This window comes from Chiloscyllium plagiosum, chromosome 26 (assembly GCF_004010195.1).
Source record: "Chiloscyllium plagiosum isolate BGI_BamShark_2017 chromosome 26, ASM401019v2, whole genome shotgun sequence".
Classification (NCBI taxonomy): Eukaryota; Metazoa; Chordata; class Chondrichthyes; order Orectolobiformes; family Hemiscylliidae; genus Chiloscyllium; species Chiloscyllium plagiosum.
Window position 1 is genome coordinate 46,275,028 of NC_057735.1, and position 22,083 is coordinate 46,297,110.

Genomic DNA, 22,083 nt, shown 5'->3' on the forward strand with positions numbered 1-22,083 from the left:
AAGGTGAGCTTCTCTGTGTGTTGGGTTTAAATTAACAGAGGGGTTTACCCCGTGTAGTAACACTAGTACTTTTCCTAGTTCTCTCCTACATTAGGAAATTATAATAGTCTTAATCTTTACATTCTATTTGTAACCTATTCATCTTTAACCATCCAGAGACTGCGGGCTTTCGATCCTCTTCAACTTGCCCTCATAAGAATGTTGTAGGAGAAAGTGAGGACTGCAGATGCTGGAGATCAGAGCTGAAAATGTGTTGCTGGAAAAGCGCAGCAGGTCAGGCAGTTGAACTCAGATTTCTCCAGTTTCCTCATTTCCCCTCCCCCCACCTTGTCTCAGTCCCGACCCTCGAACTCAGCACCACCTTCCTAACCTGCATTCTTCTTCCTGACGTCTCCGCCCCCACCCCCACTCCGGCTTATCAGCCTCACCTTGTCACCCTCACCTTTACCTCCTTCACTTTCCTCATCCCTGAAGAAGAGCTCATGCCTGAAACGTCAATTCTCCTGCTCCTTGGATGCTGCCTGACCTGCTGCGCTTTTCCAGCAACACATTTTCAGCTCATAAGAATGTGCCTACTTGTATGTAGATCAACTCGAAGTTGTCCTGTTGCTCAGCTCCTCATGAATAATCTTCAGAGTTCAATGTTTAACTTGGAACTTTCCAACTAAAAAGCTTTAGATATATTGGATCAAAAACTATAGTTACCTACAATGAATTCAGTTTGATCATGAACTTTTTATGGTTCGTATTTAATATAACATTATATTTTGTTTCTGTGCTTCAATACAATCTAAACGGGTTGCTCATTGAAGCTTTTTGATTTTTTTTGCTAGAAATTATGTTTCCAGCTTAAACTGAAAACCATTTACATTTACAACAGAGTATGATGTGATTTTGTCTGATGTGTAATATTTTTCATTTTCTAGGAAACTTTGGCAAAGCAAGCTAAAGCATTGAAGGACACAGTCAAATCTTTGAATGATGAGCTAAAGAAGGTGACTTAATGAAAACCCAAGTAATGGTTTTGATAGTAGGCAGCTGTCATTTTAAAGTAGATGCAATTAGTGTTATTACAGAACACAATCATAACTTAGGGATGGTGAATTACCCGTGGAAAAAAAGCTAAAAGCTTTAGTTGTACACAGTGTTGGGCTGTGGTCTTTCTGTTTCTTTTTCCTGTCTCATGCCCTTCTACTGCTCAGAGTTTATTCTTTCTACCAGAGAGTGTTAGTGCTTATCTCCAATGAGCCCAACATTTGACATTCATGTCCCAATTGCTAGACATGGCCTTCCTTTTGGACAGATGGCCATCCAGTTCTCCTTATCAACCTTGTCCTCTGTCTTCTGATTGTAAATACCAGAGGAGCGATGACCTCGTTCAGTACCTGCATTGTTGTCGCACCTTCCCTACGCCCTGAGTAACATTGCCAGCTCCAGGAGTGCATCTCAAAATAGGAACATTGGTTGGCATCAGTATTCCAGGACTCATGACATTGCACCTCCCTCTGTCATCATCCTCAAAGGAGAACCTAAAAGTTCCAGCTTTCACTATTTACCCACAGTAATGTTCTGAAGTTTACGACCTGGTCCTGTCAGTACAATTTCCATTCACTCAATTTCTACTACTGCTCTCAACACTGGAGGAAATGTTGGAACCCAAACTGCTCAATCCCTATACTTCTCCCAAGAGCTTACTGATTCCTGATTGTTTATGAAATAATAGTCTGATAGATCTTTTTGCTGTAGTGTGGTGTGGAACCATTGAAAAGGAAATTTCAAGCATTTTAATCTGCTCATCTATGAGTAGCAGTATCTGACAGATCCATGCCCTATTCTGAGAAATTCTGATGCAGTCTGTGATGATTAACAACTGTAGTGATGCACCGCAGTCTGAGTAGGGAGTCCTGACTGACAGATATGAACACGAGTTTCAGGGGTTTTGTTCACCCTAGGGAGCCGGCTTTATGCTGCGTGCATCAGTACAATTTATTATGTATGTATGAAAGACCGCAGATCGCATTATTGATTTCATAGTTTAAAAGTATGTCAGCATTAAGGCAAGGTAAATCACAGTCGGCATTCAAATCTCAAGTTCTCCAATTTTTAGACACTTCTGTCATGTTTATACTATATATAAAATTTTAAGTATGCACTGTTCTTTTAGTGATGTTGATTTGACTCAAAAATATAAATTTTAACCAGACTACCTATCTATTCTTTAGAATGACAATTCCCACCTTGCCATCAGTTTGACTCTTGCACCAATGCAAGATAATGGTCTTCATAATTTAGACAGTTTACTTAAGTTTTATTAGCTCAGTTTTTGGTGTCGATTTTACAACCTCAATCTTTTAAGAAATTTATAAGTGAAAATCCATGGTATAAAAGAATTCCAACTTTAAACAGAAGCCCCAAGGCCATTTATGCTGTTTACTTTGTTTCCTATGGAGCAGACTATTCGGCACCTCTGTCTCAAGCTTTCTCTGTAGAAAAAAAGGACAAATACACCTTTTAGAGCAGAGTATCAACATAGTATTGAGCAGCATGGTGGCTCAGTGGTTAGCACTGCTGCCTCATAGCACCAGGGACCTGAATTTGATTCCACCTCGGACAACTGTCTGTGTGGAGTTTGTGCATTCTCCCTGAGTCTACGTGGGTTCCCTCAGGGTGCTTCGGTTTCCTCCCACAATCCAAAGATGTGCAGGTTAGGTGAAATTTTGGCCATGCTAAATTGCCCATGATCAGGGATGTGTAGGTTAGGTGCATTAGTCAGGGGTAAATGTAGAGTAATAGGGGAGGGGAATGGATCTGGGTGGTTTATTCTTCAGAGGGTCAGTGTGGATTTGTTGGGCCAAATTGCCTGTTTCCACACTGTAGGGATTCTATGAATTTTATGATGAATTATCAGATGCCACTTTTATCATTATCAGATTCTCATTTAATGTCCAGATAAAAAAATTAAGAGGCTAAATTAACAAATTTGCATATATTTTTGTGGCTTCAGCGATTTAACCATCAGTATAACAATAGAACAGACGTGTTTGCATAATGTGCCAAAGCTAATTGTTATAGTATTTTAATAAACAATGACAGTGGGTTGAGTTTTACAATTTTCTGCCAAGTGTTTATTTTCAGTGAGATTCATAGCAGCTGACTTGTCACGTCTGCTTTCTCAAACAACTTATCACTTCTTAATTTATTAACTGTGCAATAGATTTGATTTGATTTATTTATTGTCATGTGTATTTTGATACAAAATATGGTGAAAAGTGTTCTGTACCATTTGTAATAATTGGAATGATGTCAGCCAGGTGGAAATCATAGAATATGAGTTCCCTAATTGGGGCTTTTAATCTAGTCTGAGTAGGGAGTCCTGACTGACAGATATGAACACGAGTTTCAGGGGTTTTGTTCACCCTAGGAGCCGGCTTTATGCTGCGTGCATCAGTACAATTTATTATGTATGTATGCTGCGTGCATCAGTACAATTTATTATGTATGTATAAATAAAGAGTGACTTGGTGATGGAATAACGACCTTCATGGAATTATTTAAGTGGCGACGAGAGAGAAACACACCCCTGAAGAGATTCACTCACAACATTTGTCTTTGAATTGCAGTAACCATTTCTGGCATCATACCACAATTTGGGAAGCTTGATTCGTTCTAACCAGCCATCAAAGATGGGCCCAGTTTGTAGAAAGAATGCATTATTTTTTGTTGGTAAATGACATTGGAACAGGTGAAAAGCAACAAGCAATTCTCATGACAGCTTGAGGAGTTGCAGCTTTTTCAATTATGCGGAGCCTAACTTTCCCAGAAGCACCAGATACTTCAAGTGTTGACGGATTTAGCGAAGGAATATTATGACCCCAGCCTCCTCTAATCCTGAGATGTTCTCAGTTTTACTCAACAGTTTGAGAAGCGGGGAATCCATATTGGGATTTTGACAAGGTTAAGATCACTGGCAGATATATGTGATTTTGGTTTGATGCTAAGTGAGATGCTGAGAGAATTGAATAGAAGTGAATTTATTGTAACGTGTACTGAGGCACAGTGAAAAGCTTTGTCTTACAAGCAATACAGCCAGACCACATAGTTAAATAGCATAGATAAGTAAATAATAGGTAAACAGCAGCAAAACAAACCACAGGTACAGGCGAATGCTAAGAGTTTGTGAGTCCATTCAGTATTCTAACAACAGTAGGGCAGAAACTGTTTCGAAACCGGCTGGAGCATGTGTTCAGGCTTCTGTACCTTCTCCCAGATGGGAGAGATTGTAGAAAAACATTGCCAGGGTGGGATGGATCTTTGAGAATGCTGGCGGCCTTTCCTTGACAGCGGGCCTGGTAAATGGATTTTATAGATGGAAGGTTGGCCTTCGTGATTGTCCGGGCTGAGTTCACCACTCTCTGTAACCATCTCCAATCTTAAATTGTACAGTTGCCATTACAGGCAATGATACATTCGGACAGAATGCTCTCGATGGCACACCTATAAAAGTTGGCAAGGGTATTCACCATCATGCCAAAATGTATTAGCTGCCTGAGGAAGAGGCGACGTTGTTGGGCCTTTGTAACCAGTGCATCCATACAAAGAGTGCAAGAAAGCTTGTTGTTGATGACCACTCCCAGGAGCTTGACACTCTCCACTCGTTCCACCTCTGTGCTGTTAATGTGTAGGGGGGCATGAGTAACATCCTGCCTAAAGTCAGTAATGAGTTCCTTGGTTTTGCCGGCATTGAGAGCTAGGTTGTTCTCAGTGCACCATTTTTCCAGGTCTTCCACCTCCCATCTGTAGTCCATTTCATCACTATCTGAGATTCAACTAACATGGTGGTGTCATCAGCAAACTTCTAAATGGCATTAGTCTGGTATTTGGTGACGTAGTCATGGGTATACAGTAAGTACAGTAGGGGGCTGATTACACACCCTGAGGTGCTCCAGTGTTGAGTGTTAGTGAGAATGAAATATTGTCCCCAATCCTCACTGATTGTGGCCTATGGGTAAGGAAACTGAAGATCCAGTTGTAGAAAGTGGGGCTCAGTCCAAGATCACTAAGTTTAGTAGTCAGTCTCGAGGGGATAATAGTGTTGACTACAGTTCAGCCTTCAATTAGTAGGATTCTTATGTAGCTGCTATTGGTGTCACGATATTCGAGGGCGGAGTGAAGGGCAAGTGATATGGCATCAAACAATTTACCTATTGTTGGTCCAATAGGTAAATTGGACTGGGTCATGAGTAGTGGGGAGGCTGGAGTCGATTAATGCCATGACCAGCCTTTCAAAGCATTTCGTGACCACCCAGGTTAGGGCCCCTGGGCAGTAGTCATTGAGACATGCTGCATGAGCCTTCTTAGGTACAGGGATGATGTTGGCCTTCTTGAAACAGGCCAACTGCAGAGGGAGGTTGAAGATGTTCGAGGAGACCTCTGCCAGTTGATCTGTGCATGTTCTGAGTGCACGGCCTTGTGCTCTGTCTGGTCCTATCACTTTCCTTGGATTCATACGAAGGAAAACTGATCTGGCCTCTGATGCGGTGACTGTTGGGATAGGTTCGTCAGGACTTGTCAGACTAGGTGTTACCTCTCTGCTGAAATTCTGCTCAAAGCGAGCATAGAAGGTGTTGAGACAATCTGGGAGGGGTGTGTCATCATCTGATATTTTGCACTGTCTCTTTTTAGAACTTGGTCATCCAGTCCTTGCCATAATCGCAGGATGTCTGTCTGGGTCTCTAGTATGGGTCATTATTAGTCCTTGGCTGTCTTAATGGCTCTGTTAAGGTCATACATGGATTCCTTATATTGAGTGGGTGTCCTGATCTGAAGGCCTCACACCTGGTTTTTAGCAGCTTCTGTATGTCCTGATTTATCCAGGGTTTCCTGTTGGGGAACACCTGGATTGATTTCCTCGATATGCAATCCTCTACACACTTGCTGATAAAGTCTGTGACGGTGGTGGCGTACTCGTGTAAGGTGCCTGCGGACTGTTTGAATATGGCCCAATCAGCCGATTCCAGACAGCAGTGGAGTTGATTTCTGTCTCCTCCGACCAGCACTGGACCTGTATCCGCGAGGGATCTCCTGAACTTTTGCCTGTAAGCCGGAAGAAGAAACAGGACATTATGGTCAGAGTTCCCAAAATGAGGGTGGGGGATGGAGCGATAGGCATCTTTCACAGTGGTGTAGTAGTAATCTAAAATGCTTGGGCCCCTAGTTGGGCAGGTAATGTTCTGGTGGTACTTGGGCAACCCCTTCCTTAGATTGGCTTGATTGAAGTTGCTAGTTACAATAAACAGGGCCTAGGGGTGTTCCGTCTCCAGTTAGTGGTGGAGTGCAGCACATCCTCAACCTTTGCTTGGGGCAGTATGTATACAGCAGTTAGTGTAGCAGCGGTAAATTCCTGTGGTAGATAGAAGGGGTGGCATTTGATGTTGAGGGATTTGAGGTTTGGGGAACAGTGGCTGCCCAGGGTCTCTTGTTCTCCAGAGATTGTACATTTGCTAGGAGTAAGCTAGGGAATTGTGTGTGGGGGGGGGGTGCTGGGGGAAATCTTAAAGCGATGTATTTTCACACACTGTTTGGTATGGGGGAATAATGATGTGACCATACAGCTGAAGCCCAACTAGACTTCACACAAGAACTACAACTGATTTTGTCATTAGAAAATGTAGCAAGTGGAGTTTATGAGCTACAAGGTATGCCGATGGAAGTGGACACCCTTGCCAGGTCGACTGAGCTTGGGAAACACCACTTGAATGAAAACGATTATCTAGCCTCACTCAAACATACCTTAAACGTCGGACCCTCGGTCGGCTCACAGCAAAGTCCCAAAATTATGTCAATCCTTGGCTAAATGGTTACAATTTTTTCAAGGATCTGGGCCGACAGGCCATTGTACTTGCTACCAGTATGCGACTCAAAACAAGAGTCCCACTAGGCCTAACATATGTAAAAAAAAACTCATAGGCCAGTATTCAGGAGAGTGCACACCCTGTAAAGTCTACCTACAGCTGATTTAGAACAGTTAAATTGCATAGTCATCCAAATCAGAGACAAACAAAATAAGTGTTTTGGTAAATGGGCCCAAGCTTGATGGGGCTAAATTGGTTGAGAAAGATTCAGCTTGATTGGCTCAACATTTTTCAATGCAAAAATGCCTGGCTGAGTGAAGTCCTAATTAAATGCCCAGAGATTTTTCAGACAGGTCTCAGAACTATCAAAGGGACCAGTGCCATCTTACATGTTGACCAGGAAGAAATTTCACAATTCTTCAAGGCTTGTCCACTGCCAAAAGTAAAGGCAGAAATCAGAAGAACAGAAAGCGAAGGAATCATCAAGCTAGTACAGTTTGCAAAATGGGCAGCACTGGTCGTATCACTTGTGAGATCCATTGGGTCAGTTGGTCTTTGCAGGTATTCAAAAAAATGGTGAACCGCTTTTTGCAGTTGGATAAATATCCAATCTTGCACTGAGGATTTAAACGCAAAAATGGGGAGTCTGTCCTTCATGAAGCTGGACATGAGCCAATTGTCCCTGCAGTTGTAGTTGGATTACATTCCCAGAAATATGCTACAATTAATACCCATAAGGATTTGTACCAATGTACGAAACTGTCATTTGAAGCATTGTCAGCTATTCCAATGGACGATGGAGAATGTTTTACAAGTCTACCCTAGGTCTCCATTTGTCTGGATGATGCACTAAGAACCAGGAAGAGCATTTAGAGAACTTGGACACAGTGCTTAAATGTTTCCCCACGGCGAAGGATATTTTATAAGGGGAGAATTTGTGTGTGTTTAACACTCCAGATGATCTACCTGAGCAACAGAATTGGCAAGATCACATTACATCCCTCATACGTCATGTAGCCTCCCTCCTGATGCCCTTACACTTTCAATGGAAAAAGGGTCAGCCTTGGAAATGGTCTCGTATCCAAGAAGCAGCTATCATCGTTTAAGGTGCAATGTAGTGCTGATATGTGATGACTCCCCATACGGGACCTAATCCAAATGGGGAGACCTGGCTGACAGATATAAATAGGAATGTCACGGCTGCTCTGGGACCCGGTTCTGTAATAGCTGGGTCAGCGTCATATACAATATACGTGACGAGATAATGGCTTTTGTGGAATTATTTCAGTGTTGCCTGTCTCCAGCACCAGCTTAAAACATAGAAAAATTAACCAAAACATTGAAACAGAGGCAGAAAGATAAAAAGAAAGTGTTCAACTTTACAATCCTTCTCGTTAAGTGCTCCATCGTGGATCTGCAGGCCACACACAAGTCCCCTTCGCCATGCTGCCACCACTAGAACAAAAATCACCACTGTTCAGTGCCATCTCATCTCCACCTTGCCACTATGAGTCCTCGCTGGACCTCGTCAATGCAGTCTCCACCAATGCCACCATGTACCGCATTAGCCCATACTTAACTCCACCACAACTATGAGTCTGCTTTGGGCCCATTTCAATGATGAAGCTGCTGCCGATCCCCTCCGTGTCTCACATTGGGCCCAAACCCGCCTCTGCCGCCACTTCCATGAATCTGCGCTAGATGCAGATGCAGCTGGGAACCCAGACTTACTTCCAATGCAGCATCCATGAATTGGCATTAGGATGCAGAAGCCACCAGGAACCCAAACCTGCCTTTAACACCATTGCCACAACTTTGAGCTGGGTTCGCTCTATTCGGTACTGGGCTCACTCTCCGACTGCCAACAGTCTATACTGGGCCGGTTCACCTCTGCCGATACTGTCACCTCAACAGGTGGTAAGTAAAAAGACAAGGAAAGAGAGAGAGAAAAAGAACAGTAATGAAAAGAAAAGTAGACAGAGCAGCAGAAGCCCCAGGCTCAATACCCTACCCCACTGCCATCTTGCCTGCAGACGAATAGGATGCCCAACTCATTAAACTGTGTGGCAAGAGACGTGGAAGTGATCACTGCTGATGGAACTTCATGATGTTCACACTGTTGTCACCTCTATAACATTTCAGGGGTGGCCTGGTGGCTCATTGGTTAGCACTGCTGCATCACAGTGCCAGAGACCCAGGTTTGATTCCCACATTGGGGTACTGTCTATGTGGCAATTATATGTTCTCCCTGTGTCTGTGTGGGTTTCCTCCGGGTGTAGATAAGGTGAATTAGCCATGCTATATTGCCCATAGTGTTAAGTGCATTAGTCAGGGGTAAATGTAGGGCATGGGTCTGGGTGGGTTACTCTTGGAGGGTTGGTGTGGACTTGTTAGACCAAATGACCTGTTTCCATACTGTAGGGAATCTAATCTAAAGGTGTTACAAGTCAGGAACTGCCCTTCAATTTGTGACTCTGGACCTTATTCCCAATGGAAAGAAGTTAGCCCTTTTTGCTGAAAATGACATGGAAGTACTCACAAAGTGCTTCTTCCTGTTGCCCAGCAAAGGAGGCATGCCATCAGACAGTCACCTCGATGGAGAGAGCAGCTTGGGTTGTTGCAATTTCCCAAGTAAAAAGAAATGCCTAGCAGTGGAGGAAAAGGTGAATAATCTCCTACGATCTGCAAGGGATGTGCCATCATTTTCTTTCTGCTACTTTGCATTTACAGGACCAGCATTACTCACTCTAGCTTTGCTACTATACACATTTCTCAAAGCTCATGGACTGCAGTTCTCAGTATTCCATATAGCACATCCACTCAACAGTTTTCATCCTCCCAAACTGCTAACACTTGCTTCAGTGTTACTTGCTTACTCAGTGGGGATACCTAAGCATACTTCCAGCTCTTACCTCATCGTTAATAGCTTTCCCATTGATGTCTTCATAATTAATCACTCCCTTTGTCTCATTGCAGAAAAATGTGTCATAGCTGGGTCAAGAGGGCAAAGACTGATAGTGGACCTTTAGGCATCTTGCCTCATATGAAGAAAGGATTGTTGCAGTTAGCAGGCGTAGCAGCCGACCAATTATCTGGGACACAGAGACATTCATGGGCAGACAATCAAGTGAGCTTTATTGTGCTGTCCCATTAACACAAGTTCTCCAGAATTTTATTTTGTTATTTTATGCAATTAGTTCTCTCTGTTCTCTTATACAGGCGCTCGTGGGACCCAGCAAACTACTGCAAGAAAGAGGCCACACTGGCATTTCTCAGTACACCTCTGAAGAGGAAGTCTTTCAGCCCTTCGAGGATGTAGTAGCAAGACTTTCACATGCACAGTCCTCCAGCTCAGAGACTTTCACTTTGATGGATTCTTTTTCTAGATTAGATTTAGGAGCTCAATCTGGTGAGAGTATCATTGACATGTCTTCACAGCTGACCAAGGAAGCATTGCCCCAGGTCTCTGGCACTCAGAGGACACTCTGAGACCAAGCATCAGCTCAGCCAGGCAGAAGATCATTGTTCTCAGCCATTACTGACTTCATAAAAATACATAGAGAGCCTCAGAAACATCAGGCAGATTTGTTAGAGGCTGTTGTTAAACTGAATCAAATAAAGATGGGGACCTCCAATGTTATCAGTACCATGCTGGCAGTCTTGTTCTGTCTGGCTATGACAGTTTGGCGATCCCAACAAAGACCCAGTGCCAGCATGTACTCTGTCTGTTAGCCGCCCAGACTCACACTTAATCGCTGCAGCACTGCATCACGTGCTCAGAATCACTAGCAACATGGGGGACAAAGGTTCCTTGACCTTATGTCCAAGGGCCCCTTTCTCTTAGAATGATGCCAACAAGTACCCACAGGGAGGAGGAGCCACATGCACGTTCCCCAGAAGCTTCCTATCAGGATGGTGCAGAAGATGCCTGTTTCTTTTACCTTCCCTTTTCCTGTGATGCCGAAGCCTACAAGAGTACAATCCGAAGAATGTGTGACCGTATTTGGACAGGACACTCCCAGCAGGCCTGGATCATGTAGACCCAAATACCCCTGGAGTTGATTGCACAGGTCATCCAGGCTAGCTCCAGTACTGCTGTTTGATTAAATGGGAGGAAATGAAAGAAGAAACATTTTGATGACACATAAGTGGCATGGGGGATACTTCATATTAAATTATTTTGCATTTTAGTAAATATATATTCACTTAGTCTTTTAAGATGCCTGCTGTAGTCTCTTCTTAGCTGTTTGGCATCATTTGAGATGTGAGCAGTCTCTTCAAAGTGTAAAAGTGATTTGCTCCCAACCTGTGACACTACACTGAATAACTTTGGATATCATATTGCAGACTGAAGCCTTAAAAGCCACCTTAACTCAGCATGCAGAGTAACTGCCCTGTCTCACTGCCAACTCCTAAATTGTGAGCTAGACTTGTAAAGTGCAGCTTCAAATGGTAGGATCAGCTATTGTGCAGTCCAACATGCATTCAGTTGCTATTGATCTGCCATTTCTGATGTATCCATATTTGTTGGCTCCAGTTGTGAAGAACACAGCATGCCACAATGGTGTGGAACATACTCCCTCCATGTTTAGGCTAGAGTGATTGTGACATGTGAGATCCACGTGCCCAATTAAAAATACTGTTATTTGATTTCCCTTCCAAAATTAACAATTTCACATTTTCCCACATTGCACATCATTTGTCAACTTTTTGCCCACTTACTTATCAATATCTCTCTGTAAACTTTGTATTCTCACAACCTGCTTTTCCACTTATTTTTATGTGGTCTGCAAATTTGGCTTGTGCATTCACTTCCTTCCTTCTTCCAAGTCATTAATATAAATTGTAAACAATTGCCCTCCCAGTACTAATTCCTGTGGAACCTCACTGATCGTAGGTCATCAAAAATAACCCTTATCCCCTTTTTCAGATTGGATTGTTCCAGTGGAGCTTATTGATTGAACCATTCAATGTGCAAAAGATGTGCATTATTTTTATGGCATCACTTGACATTGATATATCTCATTTGATGGAACAAAGGTTGATATCTCCTTAGCTTTTGATATTAATAATGTTTACTGGTACCCCTTCAATAAATCAATCTTATTAATTGGACCTCTGGTAAATATCAGTGTAATCTTCTAATTGAGGAATTGGATTTCAATGTTTTCATTTTGCATTTAATTTTCTGTAATTAATGCAAAATCTCATTGTCTTGTCCAGTTGGGAAACAAACCTACCAGTAAACGCCAAGTTCTATGGCTTTGTTCTGTCAGGTGTATTGAATCTCCTTTTCGACCTGAGCTTGTATATCCAGGTTTAATTGCTAAGCATGTTGTTTTATTGGTACTGATTCTCTTATATCCATATCAAGTCTGGCAAACATAGTGCATGCTTGTGCATGCCTATAGGGATTTCCTTCAATTCCTTCAGTTATCTTACTGGATTTTGCCATCATCATACTTACCAGTGTAAAAATTCTTCATCTAGCTATTCCAATATTTCCGTATTCCCTAGTCACATTGTAGGATGTGAATTGTCTACCTTTCCTTCTATTTTACTCTTATTACTCTTGTTGTCCTTCCCTACTCATTCCACCAGATATACTTCCTTCCTCCCTACAATGGTATTGCTTTTATATGTTAATGAAACATACCTGATTTGTTTTTTGCAATCAGGATTATCTACCAATACATTAACACCCAAATGCTTCTAATTAACCTATATCATCCCCGGAATCTTGCTTTCAGAGGTTTACTTTGTAAATGTAATAGCACTCATACTTTGTCTCCTGTTTGAAACATTCTAGTTGCAGCATTTTTGTCTACCTATTTCATCTCTGCCTGTAAAGTTTCTAAATACTCCTGTGTGACTTTACATGCTCCTTTTAGTCTCCAAATAGCCTCGCAATCCAAATTTGAAGATTGATCTGTTTGCCTAAAAAACTTTTCCTTGATCAATATTAATGAACCTCTTATCTCATGACCACAGATCAATTTGACTGGAGTAAGCCAAATGCATTCATTTGGAGAGTCTTTTGTCGTAAATAGTAAGAAATTAATCATTTCTCCCAATCCTGTGGATACTTATGACAACAGGACTTAATCATGTATTGAGAATGTGATGATATCTTTCCAAAGCTCCATATGTTTGTGGAGATAGACTATAGATTTTAACTATTTGATGCCCAGATTGCTTTATGTATTGTGAAAACTTCTAATTATAAAATTAGAACTTTCATCTGATTGTATTTCAATTGATAATCTATAAAGATTTAAAATATTGAGTTAATTTTCCCATTACCACCTTAACTGTAATTGTCCTGAACCCACTTTTCAAAAGCTATTGCTTTATCATATCTATAATTATAAGGATATACTGGTGCTGTGTTTTTGTTGAAATTATGGTCTTACGTGATCTACTAGCACTAGCTAGAATTGGTATGGTGTATTAAAGATGGCAGTTTGCTTATATATTGAAGTTCTACCATTACCTGAAACACACAGTGTGTTGGACAGAACTATACTATGTTCTTATGAAGGAGAAAGTGAGGACTGCAGATGCTGAAGATCATCTCCCCTTCCCATTTATCTCTCAGCCCATCTATCCATTCCACCCTCCTCTCTGAGCTATCACCTTCATCTACTTATTGCATAGCCAGCTACCTTCCCCCGGGCCCCATATCCCCTCCCATTTATCTTTCAGCCCTCCGGCCCACAAGCCTTATTTCTGATGAAGGATTTATGCCTGAAACGTTCATTCTTCTGCTCCTCAGATGCTATCTGACCAGCTGTACTTTTCCAGCGCCCCTCTTTCGACTATGCTCTTACAAAGTCTTGGCTAGATGAAATGCTGGTATATTGTTGCTCAAGTTTTCTGTATTACTACATGTTCTGTCATAGGAAATTTTGTGCTTCTCACAATGTATTTGAACAGTACCACTATCTTAAGAACAACTGTCCATTCTTCATCCACTAGTCTAAGGGATTGTCTCCACTTGCTTGTCAGAGCTCCTTTTTTTTTAAATAAGCTAACACTTCAAAACTCCAACCTGAGCTTTAGGATAAATTGCCTGTGTTAAACTGCTTAGCTCTGGATCTGCTGTCTGATCCTCAGTTAATGAAGTCACTTACTGTGAATTATCCTCATCCTCAAAAAAAGTTTCAAAAACTGTAATATTTTTCTGACTTATATCAAGGAATTTTTTTTTAGCTATTGCTCTGGTCACCACGGAGATTGGAGAAGTTATGTCATTTTTTAACTTGTAACTGTTTCATCTCTAAGCTTTCTAAGATTATGAGTGAAGGTATAACCTTCAGTCCAGCCAATTGATTCTCCAGAACAAAAGCAGAAATTGCTGTAAAATCTCAGCATGTCTGGCATCTTCTGTGGAGAGAAATCAGAGTTAATGTTTCAGATCCAATGACCCTTCTTCAGAACTGCAAGTTAAGAACTGCAAGAACTGCAACACCAGTTCTGAAGAAGTCACTGCATCTGAAATGTTAAATCTGATTTTACTCCACAGATGCTGTCAGACCCACAGAGCTTTTCCAGCAATTTCTGTTTTTGTTTCAGATTTCTTTTGGGTTTTTTTGTCATTCTCCAGGAGTAAGTCAATTCCTTTCCATGGATAATTTTGTAAGAGCTGCCACTACACTTTTACAACCAGTCATATTTGTACAATAAAACTGCAATATACTCTCCACTTGTCTAGTTAATAAACATTTGGATTTCATTGCACTCTATGGAGGGAAAACTATGCCCTTCTGCAGCAAAATCTTAGTGTCTTACTACATTAAATAATGAGAAACATTTTTCAGTGTAGAAGGTTCAATAGCAAAATAATGCAGATGTAAGGAATTGGCGTACGAAACAGAGGCAACATAATGATGGAAAAAGTAGGCAGCAAGCTCTAGTCTGGAATTACCTAACTAAAGTGATGGAAGTAGATTCAGTAATAAATTTCAAAATGAAATTAGATGAACATTTGAAAAGGCAATGCTGTGAGCTTATAGGAAAAGAGCAGGCCAGGTGTTTGAAGTTTCAGTGGGGGATTACTTTGGGAATAGTGATCTCAATTCCATAAGTTTTAGGATACTCATGGACAAAGATGAGAGTCATCCGAAGGGAAGAGTACTAACCTGGAAGAAGGTCAACTATACCAAAATTTGGCAGGAGCTGGGGAATATAGATTGGGAGCAGCTGTTTCAAGGGAAATCCACATTCAATATGTGGGAGGCTTTAAAGAGAGGTTCATTAGAGTTCAGGAGAGATATGTTCCTGTGAAACTGAGGGAAAGAAAGGGCGAGATTAGGGAACTGTGGATGACAGGTGAAATGGTGAGACCAGGTAAGAGGAAAAAGGATGCGTACATAAGGTCTAAGCGACTGAAGTCAGATGAAGCTTTGAAAGAATATCGGGAATGTAGGGCCAATATGAAATGAGGAATAAAGAGGGCACGAGATATCCTTAATGAGCAGGGTTAAGGAAAACCCCAAAGGCTTTTATTCACATCTAAGGAGCAAGAGGGTAATGAGGGAAAGATTTGGCTCACTCACAAGGACAAAGGAGGAAAGATATGCGTGGAATCAGAGAAAATGAGTGAGATTCTTAATGAGTATTTTGTATCGGTATTCACCGAGGAGACGGACATGGCGGTTGCTGAGGTTAGGGATAGATCTTTGATTTCTCTTGGTCAAGTTGGCATAAGGAGAGAGGAAGTGTTGTGTATTCTAAAAGGCGTTAAGGTGGAGAAGTCCCCAGGACCGGATGGGATCTATCCCAGATTACTGAGGGAAGCAAGAGCAGAAATAGCTGGGGCTTTAACAAATATATTTGCAGCATCTTTGAAAATGTGGGGATGTCCCAGAGGACTTGCTAATGTTGTCTCCTTGTTTAAGAAGGGTAGCAAGGATAATCCAGGTAATTACAGACCGGTGAGCCTGATGTCAGTGGTAGGGAAGCTACTGGCGAAGATACTAAGGGATAGGATATATACCCATGTGGAAGAAAAAAGGCTTATCAGTTATAGGCAGGTCATGTCTTACAAACCTAATAGAATTCTTTGAAGAGGTGACAAAGTTGATTAATGAGGGAAAGGATGTAGATGTCATATAAATGGATTTAAGTAAGGCGTTTGATAAGGTTCCCCATGGTAGGCTGATGAGGAAGGTGAAGTTGCATGGATCGGCGCAGGCTTGAAGGGCTGAAGAGCCTGTACCTGCTCTGTAATGTTCTTTGTTCTCTTTGTTTGTTCTGTGGAAACAAAAGTAGTAAATGCTAGAGACAATCAGCAGGTTGGGTAGCATCTGTGAAGAGAAAGACTGAAGGCTGATCTTGCTCAAATCAAGTCTCACTGCCTAGGCTAAGAGCAGGAGCTGAACAATTGCCAGATCTGGTGTAGCATTTTATTTGTAGCAGCAACCCGAGAAATATGCTAGGTGCCTCCCAGAGCTGTCAGCCTAATTGGAAAGCCATCATCTTACCAGCTTATAAGTGCCTCTGCTAGTCCCAATGCCAAGGCCTTCTCAAAGAGGGCAAAGATTGTTACAGTTGGTCACTCCAAGGGTTAAAGAAAGACAATTAAGTTGTGGCACTTCTTTCCCTGCCTGGACCTACAAATCCTATCAGGATTTGTGGAAGGAGCCATAGTTGATCTATTGCCTTCTTGTGGCTGGCCTCCAAACAGAAAGAATGTCAGGAGAGTGGAAAATGGGGTTATATGTCACTCAATGACTACCCTATGCATAGCTAAAGAGTTGAGATTCCTGCTGATGATATACCATGGGAAACTATTTCCCTACAACATTACCAGCCCTCCTGGCTCCCACCCAATTGCTATAAAGCCAGGAAAATTGAGTTATTTTAATTCTTTTTCTGTCTCCATAAATTGTACCAGACCTGCTGAATTTTTGCAGAACCTTCCATTTATTTCAGATTTCCAGCATCTGCAGTATTTTGCTTTTGTTATGGACACAAGACCAACTAGGTCATTCTTTCAAATTGCTGAAAATGTGTTGCTGCTTTTCCAGCAACACATTTTCAGCTCTGATCTCCAACATCTGCAGTCCTCACTTTCTCCTCCATTCTTTCAAATTGCCAACAGAGGCACAATAAGTTAGATTTTCATGCTGCATAATTTTATAATTGTTAAATCAATCCATATTCTTTATATAAAAATAATTGTGGACCAAATAGTAGTAACAATTTTTTGTATATGCTCCATTTTAGAAAGTAGAATCAAATTCCACATTGAAGATGTTCAACAATACTGCATCAAATTGTGAAGTACCCTCAACTCCTGTTAAAAGGAACAATTTATCCACCGCCTCCAAATCAGCAGAATTATCAAAGCAGTCGGGTTCTATTATTCAACGTACTCATACATGGGCCTCTGCAGAAAAATCTAGAATTGTCCCAAATCATCAGGTTTGCCTGTTTATAAGTATATAATCTGATGTTTATAATTTCACTTAGATAATTACTTTAGATGTTCATAAGTCTTTGTTACTGTGTTCCTGGAAGCATCTTGAAATATTTAAATTAGTCACAACTTTAAAAGCCATTTTAATGTTCAAGTCTTACTCAGCTTTAACAAGTACTTTATTAGAATCAAACACTGATTATGTCATTCAAATTTATACTGACTGTTATTAGGTTAGTTTGTTTAGATAAACACAAGATAAGGCAGAAGAATTTCGAAAGGGATGGTGATGCCTCGTGGTATTATTGTTGAATTAACAGTTTAGAGACCCAGGAAATATTCTGGGGTCCTGGATTCAATTTTCACCACAGAACAAGGTAAATTTTGAATTCAATATAATATCAGGAGTGTGGTCACAGAAGTGTGCTGGCAGACCGCAAGCTGGTTTGAAGTGTGTCTACTTCAACACCAGGAGTATCCAGAATAAGGTAGGTAAGCTTGCAGCATGGATAGGTACCTGGAACTTCAATGTTGTGGCCATTTTGGAGACATGGATAGAGCAGGTTCAGGAGTGGATGATACAGGTTCCAGGGTTTAGATCTTTCATTAAGATCAGGGAAGGTGGTAAAAGAGGGGGAGGTATGGCTTTGTTAGTCAAGGACAGTACAACGGCGGCTGAAATAACTTTTGACAAGGACTTGTCTACTGAGGTGGTATGGGGTGAGGTTAGAAACAGGAGAGGAGATGTCACACTGCTGGGAGTTTTATAGGCCTCCATGAAGTTCCAGGGATATGGAGGAGAGGATTGGCAAAATGATTCTGGGTAGGAGTGAAAGGAGCAGGGTAGTCATTATGGGGGACTTTAACTTTCCCAACATTGACTGGAAATGCTATAATTCTAGTGAGTCAGATGGGTCAGTTTTTGTCCAATGTGTGCAGGATGGTTTACTGACACAGTATGTCGAAGGGCCGACAAGACAGGAGGCCACACTGGATCTGGCACTTGGTAATGAATCAGGCCAGATGTTTGATTTAGTGGTAGGTGAGCACTTTGGAGAGAGTGACCATAATTTGTTTACGTTTAGTTTAGCGATGGAAAGGGATAGGTACGAAACACAGGGAGCTAATTTAAGGAACAGATGTTGTGTTTCCTTAATAGGTATGCCCCTATCAGGAAGGAAGGAACTGATCAGGTAAGGGAACTGTGGTTTACTAAAGAAATTGTATCTCTTGTTAAGCGAAAGAGGGAGGTTAATGTTACATTGAGACGAGATGGTTCAGATGTGGCGATGGAGAGTTACAGATGAGCTAGAAAGGATTTAAAGAGAGCGTTAAGAAGAGCAAGGAGGGGACATGAGCAGTCTTTATCAGCTAGAATAAAGGGTGAGTCTCAAGCTAGGTATGTGAAGAATAAAAGGATGATTAGGATAAGAATAAGGCCAGTCAAAGACAGAATAATCAGGAAGTTGTGTGTGGATCATGTGGAGATTGGAGAGATGCTAAACGAATATTTCTCATCTGCTTTCACTCAGAAAAAGGAGAATATTGTAGAGAAGAAGACTGAGGTACGGGCTATTAGACTAGAAAGGATTGAGGTTAGTAAGGAGGAGGTGTTTTCAATTCTAGAAAGTGTGATTTATCCAAGGATTCTCTGGGAAGCTAGAGAGGAGATGGCGGAGCTTTTGGCCTTGATCTTTGAGTCATCAGGTTGTCTACAGGTTTAGTACCAGAGGGCTGGTGGATTGCAAATGTTGTGGCCTTGAACAAGAAGGGAGTAGAGATGATCTAGGTAATTATAGACCAGTGAGCCTTACATCTGTTGTGGGAAAAGTTTTGGAATGGATTACAAGAGATAGGATTGATAATCATTTAGCAAAGAATAATTTGATTGGAGATAGTCAACATGGTTTTTCTCAAGGGCAGGTCGTGTCTCACAAACCTCATTGAGTTTTTTGAGAAGGTGACCAAGCATGTGGATGAGGGTAGGGCAGTTGATGTGGTGTACATGGACTTCAGTAAGACTTTTGATAAGGTTCCACATGGTAGGCTTTTGGAGAAAATGCGGAGACATGGGATTGGGGTTGATTTAGCAGTTGGGTTTAGAAACTGGCTTTCTGTAAGAAGGCAGCGATTGGTGGTTGATGGAAAATATTCAGCCTGGAGTCTGGTTATTAGTGGCGTGCCACAAGGATGTTTTGGGACTACTGCTGTTTGTCATTTTTATAAATGACTTGGACACAGGTATAGGTGGATGGGTTAGTAAGTTTGCAGTTGACACTAAAGTCAGTGGAATGGTGGACAGTGCGGAAGAATGTTGCGGGGGGGCTTGGATAAACTGCAGAATTGGGCTGAAAGGTGGCAATTGGAGTTCAATGCAGATAAATGTGAGGCGATTCACTTTGGGAAAAATAACATGAAGATAGAATACTGGATCAATGGAAAGATTCTTGGTAGTGTGGATATACAGAGGGATCTTGTTGTCCATGTACATAGATCCCTGAAAGTTGCCACCCAGGTTGATAGTAGTGTTAAGAAGGCATACAGTGTGTTAGGTTTTATTGGTAGAGGGATTGAGTTCTGGAGCCATGATATCATGCTGCAACTGTACCAAACACTAGTGCGGCCTCAATTGGAATATTGTGTACAGTTCTGGTCGTCCTATTACACGAAGGATGTGGAAGCATCGGAAAAGGTGCAGAGGAGATTTACCAGGATGTTGCCTGGTCTGGAGGGAAGGTCTTATGAGGGAAGGCTAAGAGGGGATTTAATAGAGACATACAAGATGATCAGAGGTTTAGATAGGGTGGACAGTGAGACTTTTTTCCGAGGATGATGACGTCAACGTGCATGAGGGGGCATAGCTGCAAATTGAGGGGTGATAGATTTAAAACAGATGTCAGAGGTAGGTTCTTTACTCAGAGGGTGGTACGGGAACGGAATTCCCTGCCTGCCAATGTAGTTAACTCAGCCACATTAGGGGCACTTAAACAGTCCTTGGATAAGCATTTGGATGATGATGGGATAATGTAGGGGGGATGGGCTTAGATTAGTTCATAGGTCGGCGCAACATCGAGGGCCGAGGGGCCTGTTCTGCGCCATACTGTTCTATGTTCTATCTGTATTTAAAGGAAATTTAATGATGCCTGTAAAACCATTGGCAATTGTTTAAAAGATCTCTGGTTTACTAATGCCCTTGGAAAAGGAAAGCTATGGGCCTTAATTTGACTCCAGAACCACAGCAATGTGGTAACTTTTAAATCTGCCCTCTGAAGTGGCCTAGCAATTATATCAAAATCTGCTAAATAATCTTAAAAAGGAATGAAACTGGGCTGACCATGTGGCATCAACATGGCCACTGGAAACAACAACAACAATCTCAACTCTGCAAATATATCTCTACTGACATCTGGGAGCTAGTACCAAAATTGAAAGGCCTGTCTCATAGTTAATGTTAAATTTCATTGGAAACTCGATGTGTAAAGCAGAACAAATTCTCAGTATCTTCAACTCACTGCTTGCTCTAGGAGATCCAGGATGGCCATGAACAAACTGGAGAGCAGTGCACAGCACTCCAGCACCAACTGCACATACCCTTATACCACGGACTTTATAATTCCACTTTTAGTGGCACTGGCACCATGCCCTACAGAAGAAGACTCGTCTCGGGGGTACACTGGCAACCAGCAATGTGTAGCTGCATTGAGTACAGATACCACACAGAAGAAACTCATGGCAGAGGCTACCTACCAGTGGTGCTCCCTTGGTCTTCCAGCGTACATTCACCTGGTGCCTACTGGCATGCCCTAGCATATATGTCTTTTCCTGTCCTGCATGATTTGCCTTGCATTGGCAATTGGCATTGTCAAGACAAGACATGTGGCCATGCAGTGCTGCAATCTCTAGTCAAAGGCGTGTACATCTTGTACATCGGTATGCCTCGTCACTTTAGCACCTGCAGTATGTGGCTTCTGTTCACACCAAAACACACAGCACCTGTAGCTAGCAATGCAACATATAAAATAGAAAATTCTGGAGTACCCAGGAGCAATGTTTCCTTTAAGCTGCCAACATGCAAAGCCCCTCTGATGTTCCACGCATGGCATTTAACATGCCAATGCAAATCATAACATTGACTTCTATTCTGGAGGTTGCTGCTATGCATGGACCTCAGAGGTCCACACAGTAAAAAAGTTTGGAGAGGACACTGCTCGGCAGATTTGGCAACATCTGTAAAAAGCAGAGCAGAATTAGTATTTGCAGTCAAAATAATGATCCTGAAGAACTGGTTGGGGTTGGAAAAATATGTTTCTCATTCTGCAGTCAGACTGGGTGGAGGAACAAATAGAACAGATGGGCTTTGAGCACTTATCACTTTCACTCTGCACTTACAGTAAATGAGTGTTGGAATGATTGCACCTTAAATGTAGCTGGGGTTTGCAACTGAATTGAATTGAACCACATTGAATTTCACTATCAATTATCCTCCCTGTCCCTTGAACTTCGACATTACACCTCAGTGATTCCCATTGTGCTCTTCTGTGTTCCCCTTGTAGAGGTCATGCTGTTGCTCACTGTCACTAACAATCCCTCCCATAACCTACCATTCCCACCTTGTTGTTATGCGTACCTCCATACTCTTAGAGCTCTTCCCTATCACCATTCTTGGCCCCACATCTGCGGATGCCTCTGCTGTCTTAATGAACTATACACCGAGATGTCCTGCCCCTCCCCTAGGATAGATCCCTACTGGCAAGCATGGAAAGCAGAGACTGTGTGTGTAGTGTTTGGAATGAGGGCCAGGTGAATCTC

At 41.9% G+C, this 22,083-nt stretch overlaps 1 protein-coding gene across 1 annotated transcript in view; it reads left to right on the forward strand.

Annotated features, from left to right (window-relative positions):
* sycp1 (synaptonemal complex protein 1) overlaps window positions 1-22,083 on the forward strand; it is a 374,769-nt gene that overhangs the window by 319,045 nt on the left and 33,641 nt on the right. Inside the window, exons 27-28 of the mRNA XM_043716250.1 lie at window positions 927-995; window positions 17,082-17,279. Coding sequence (XP_043572185.1) covers window positions 927-995; window positions 17,082-17,279 — 267 coding nt within the window. The remainder of the gene's footprint in view (window positions 1-926; window positions 996-17,081; window positions 17,280-22,083) is intronic.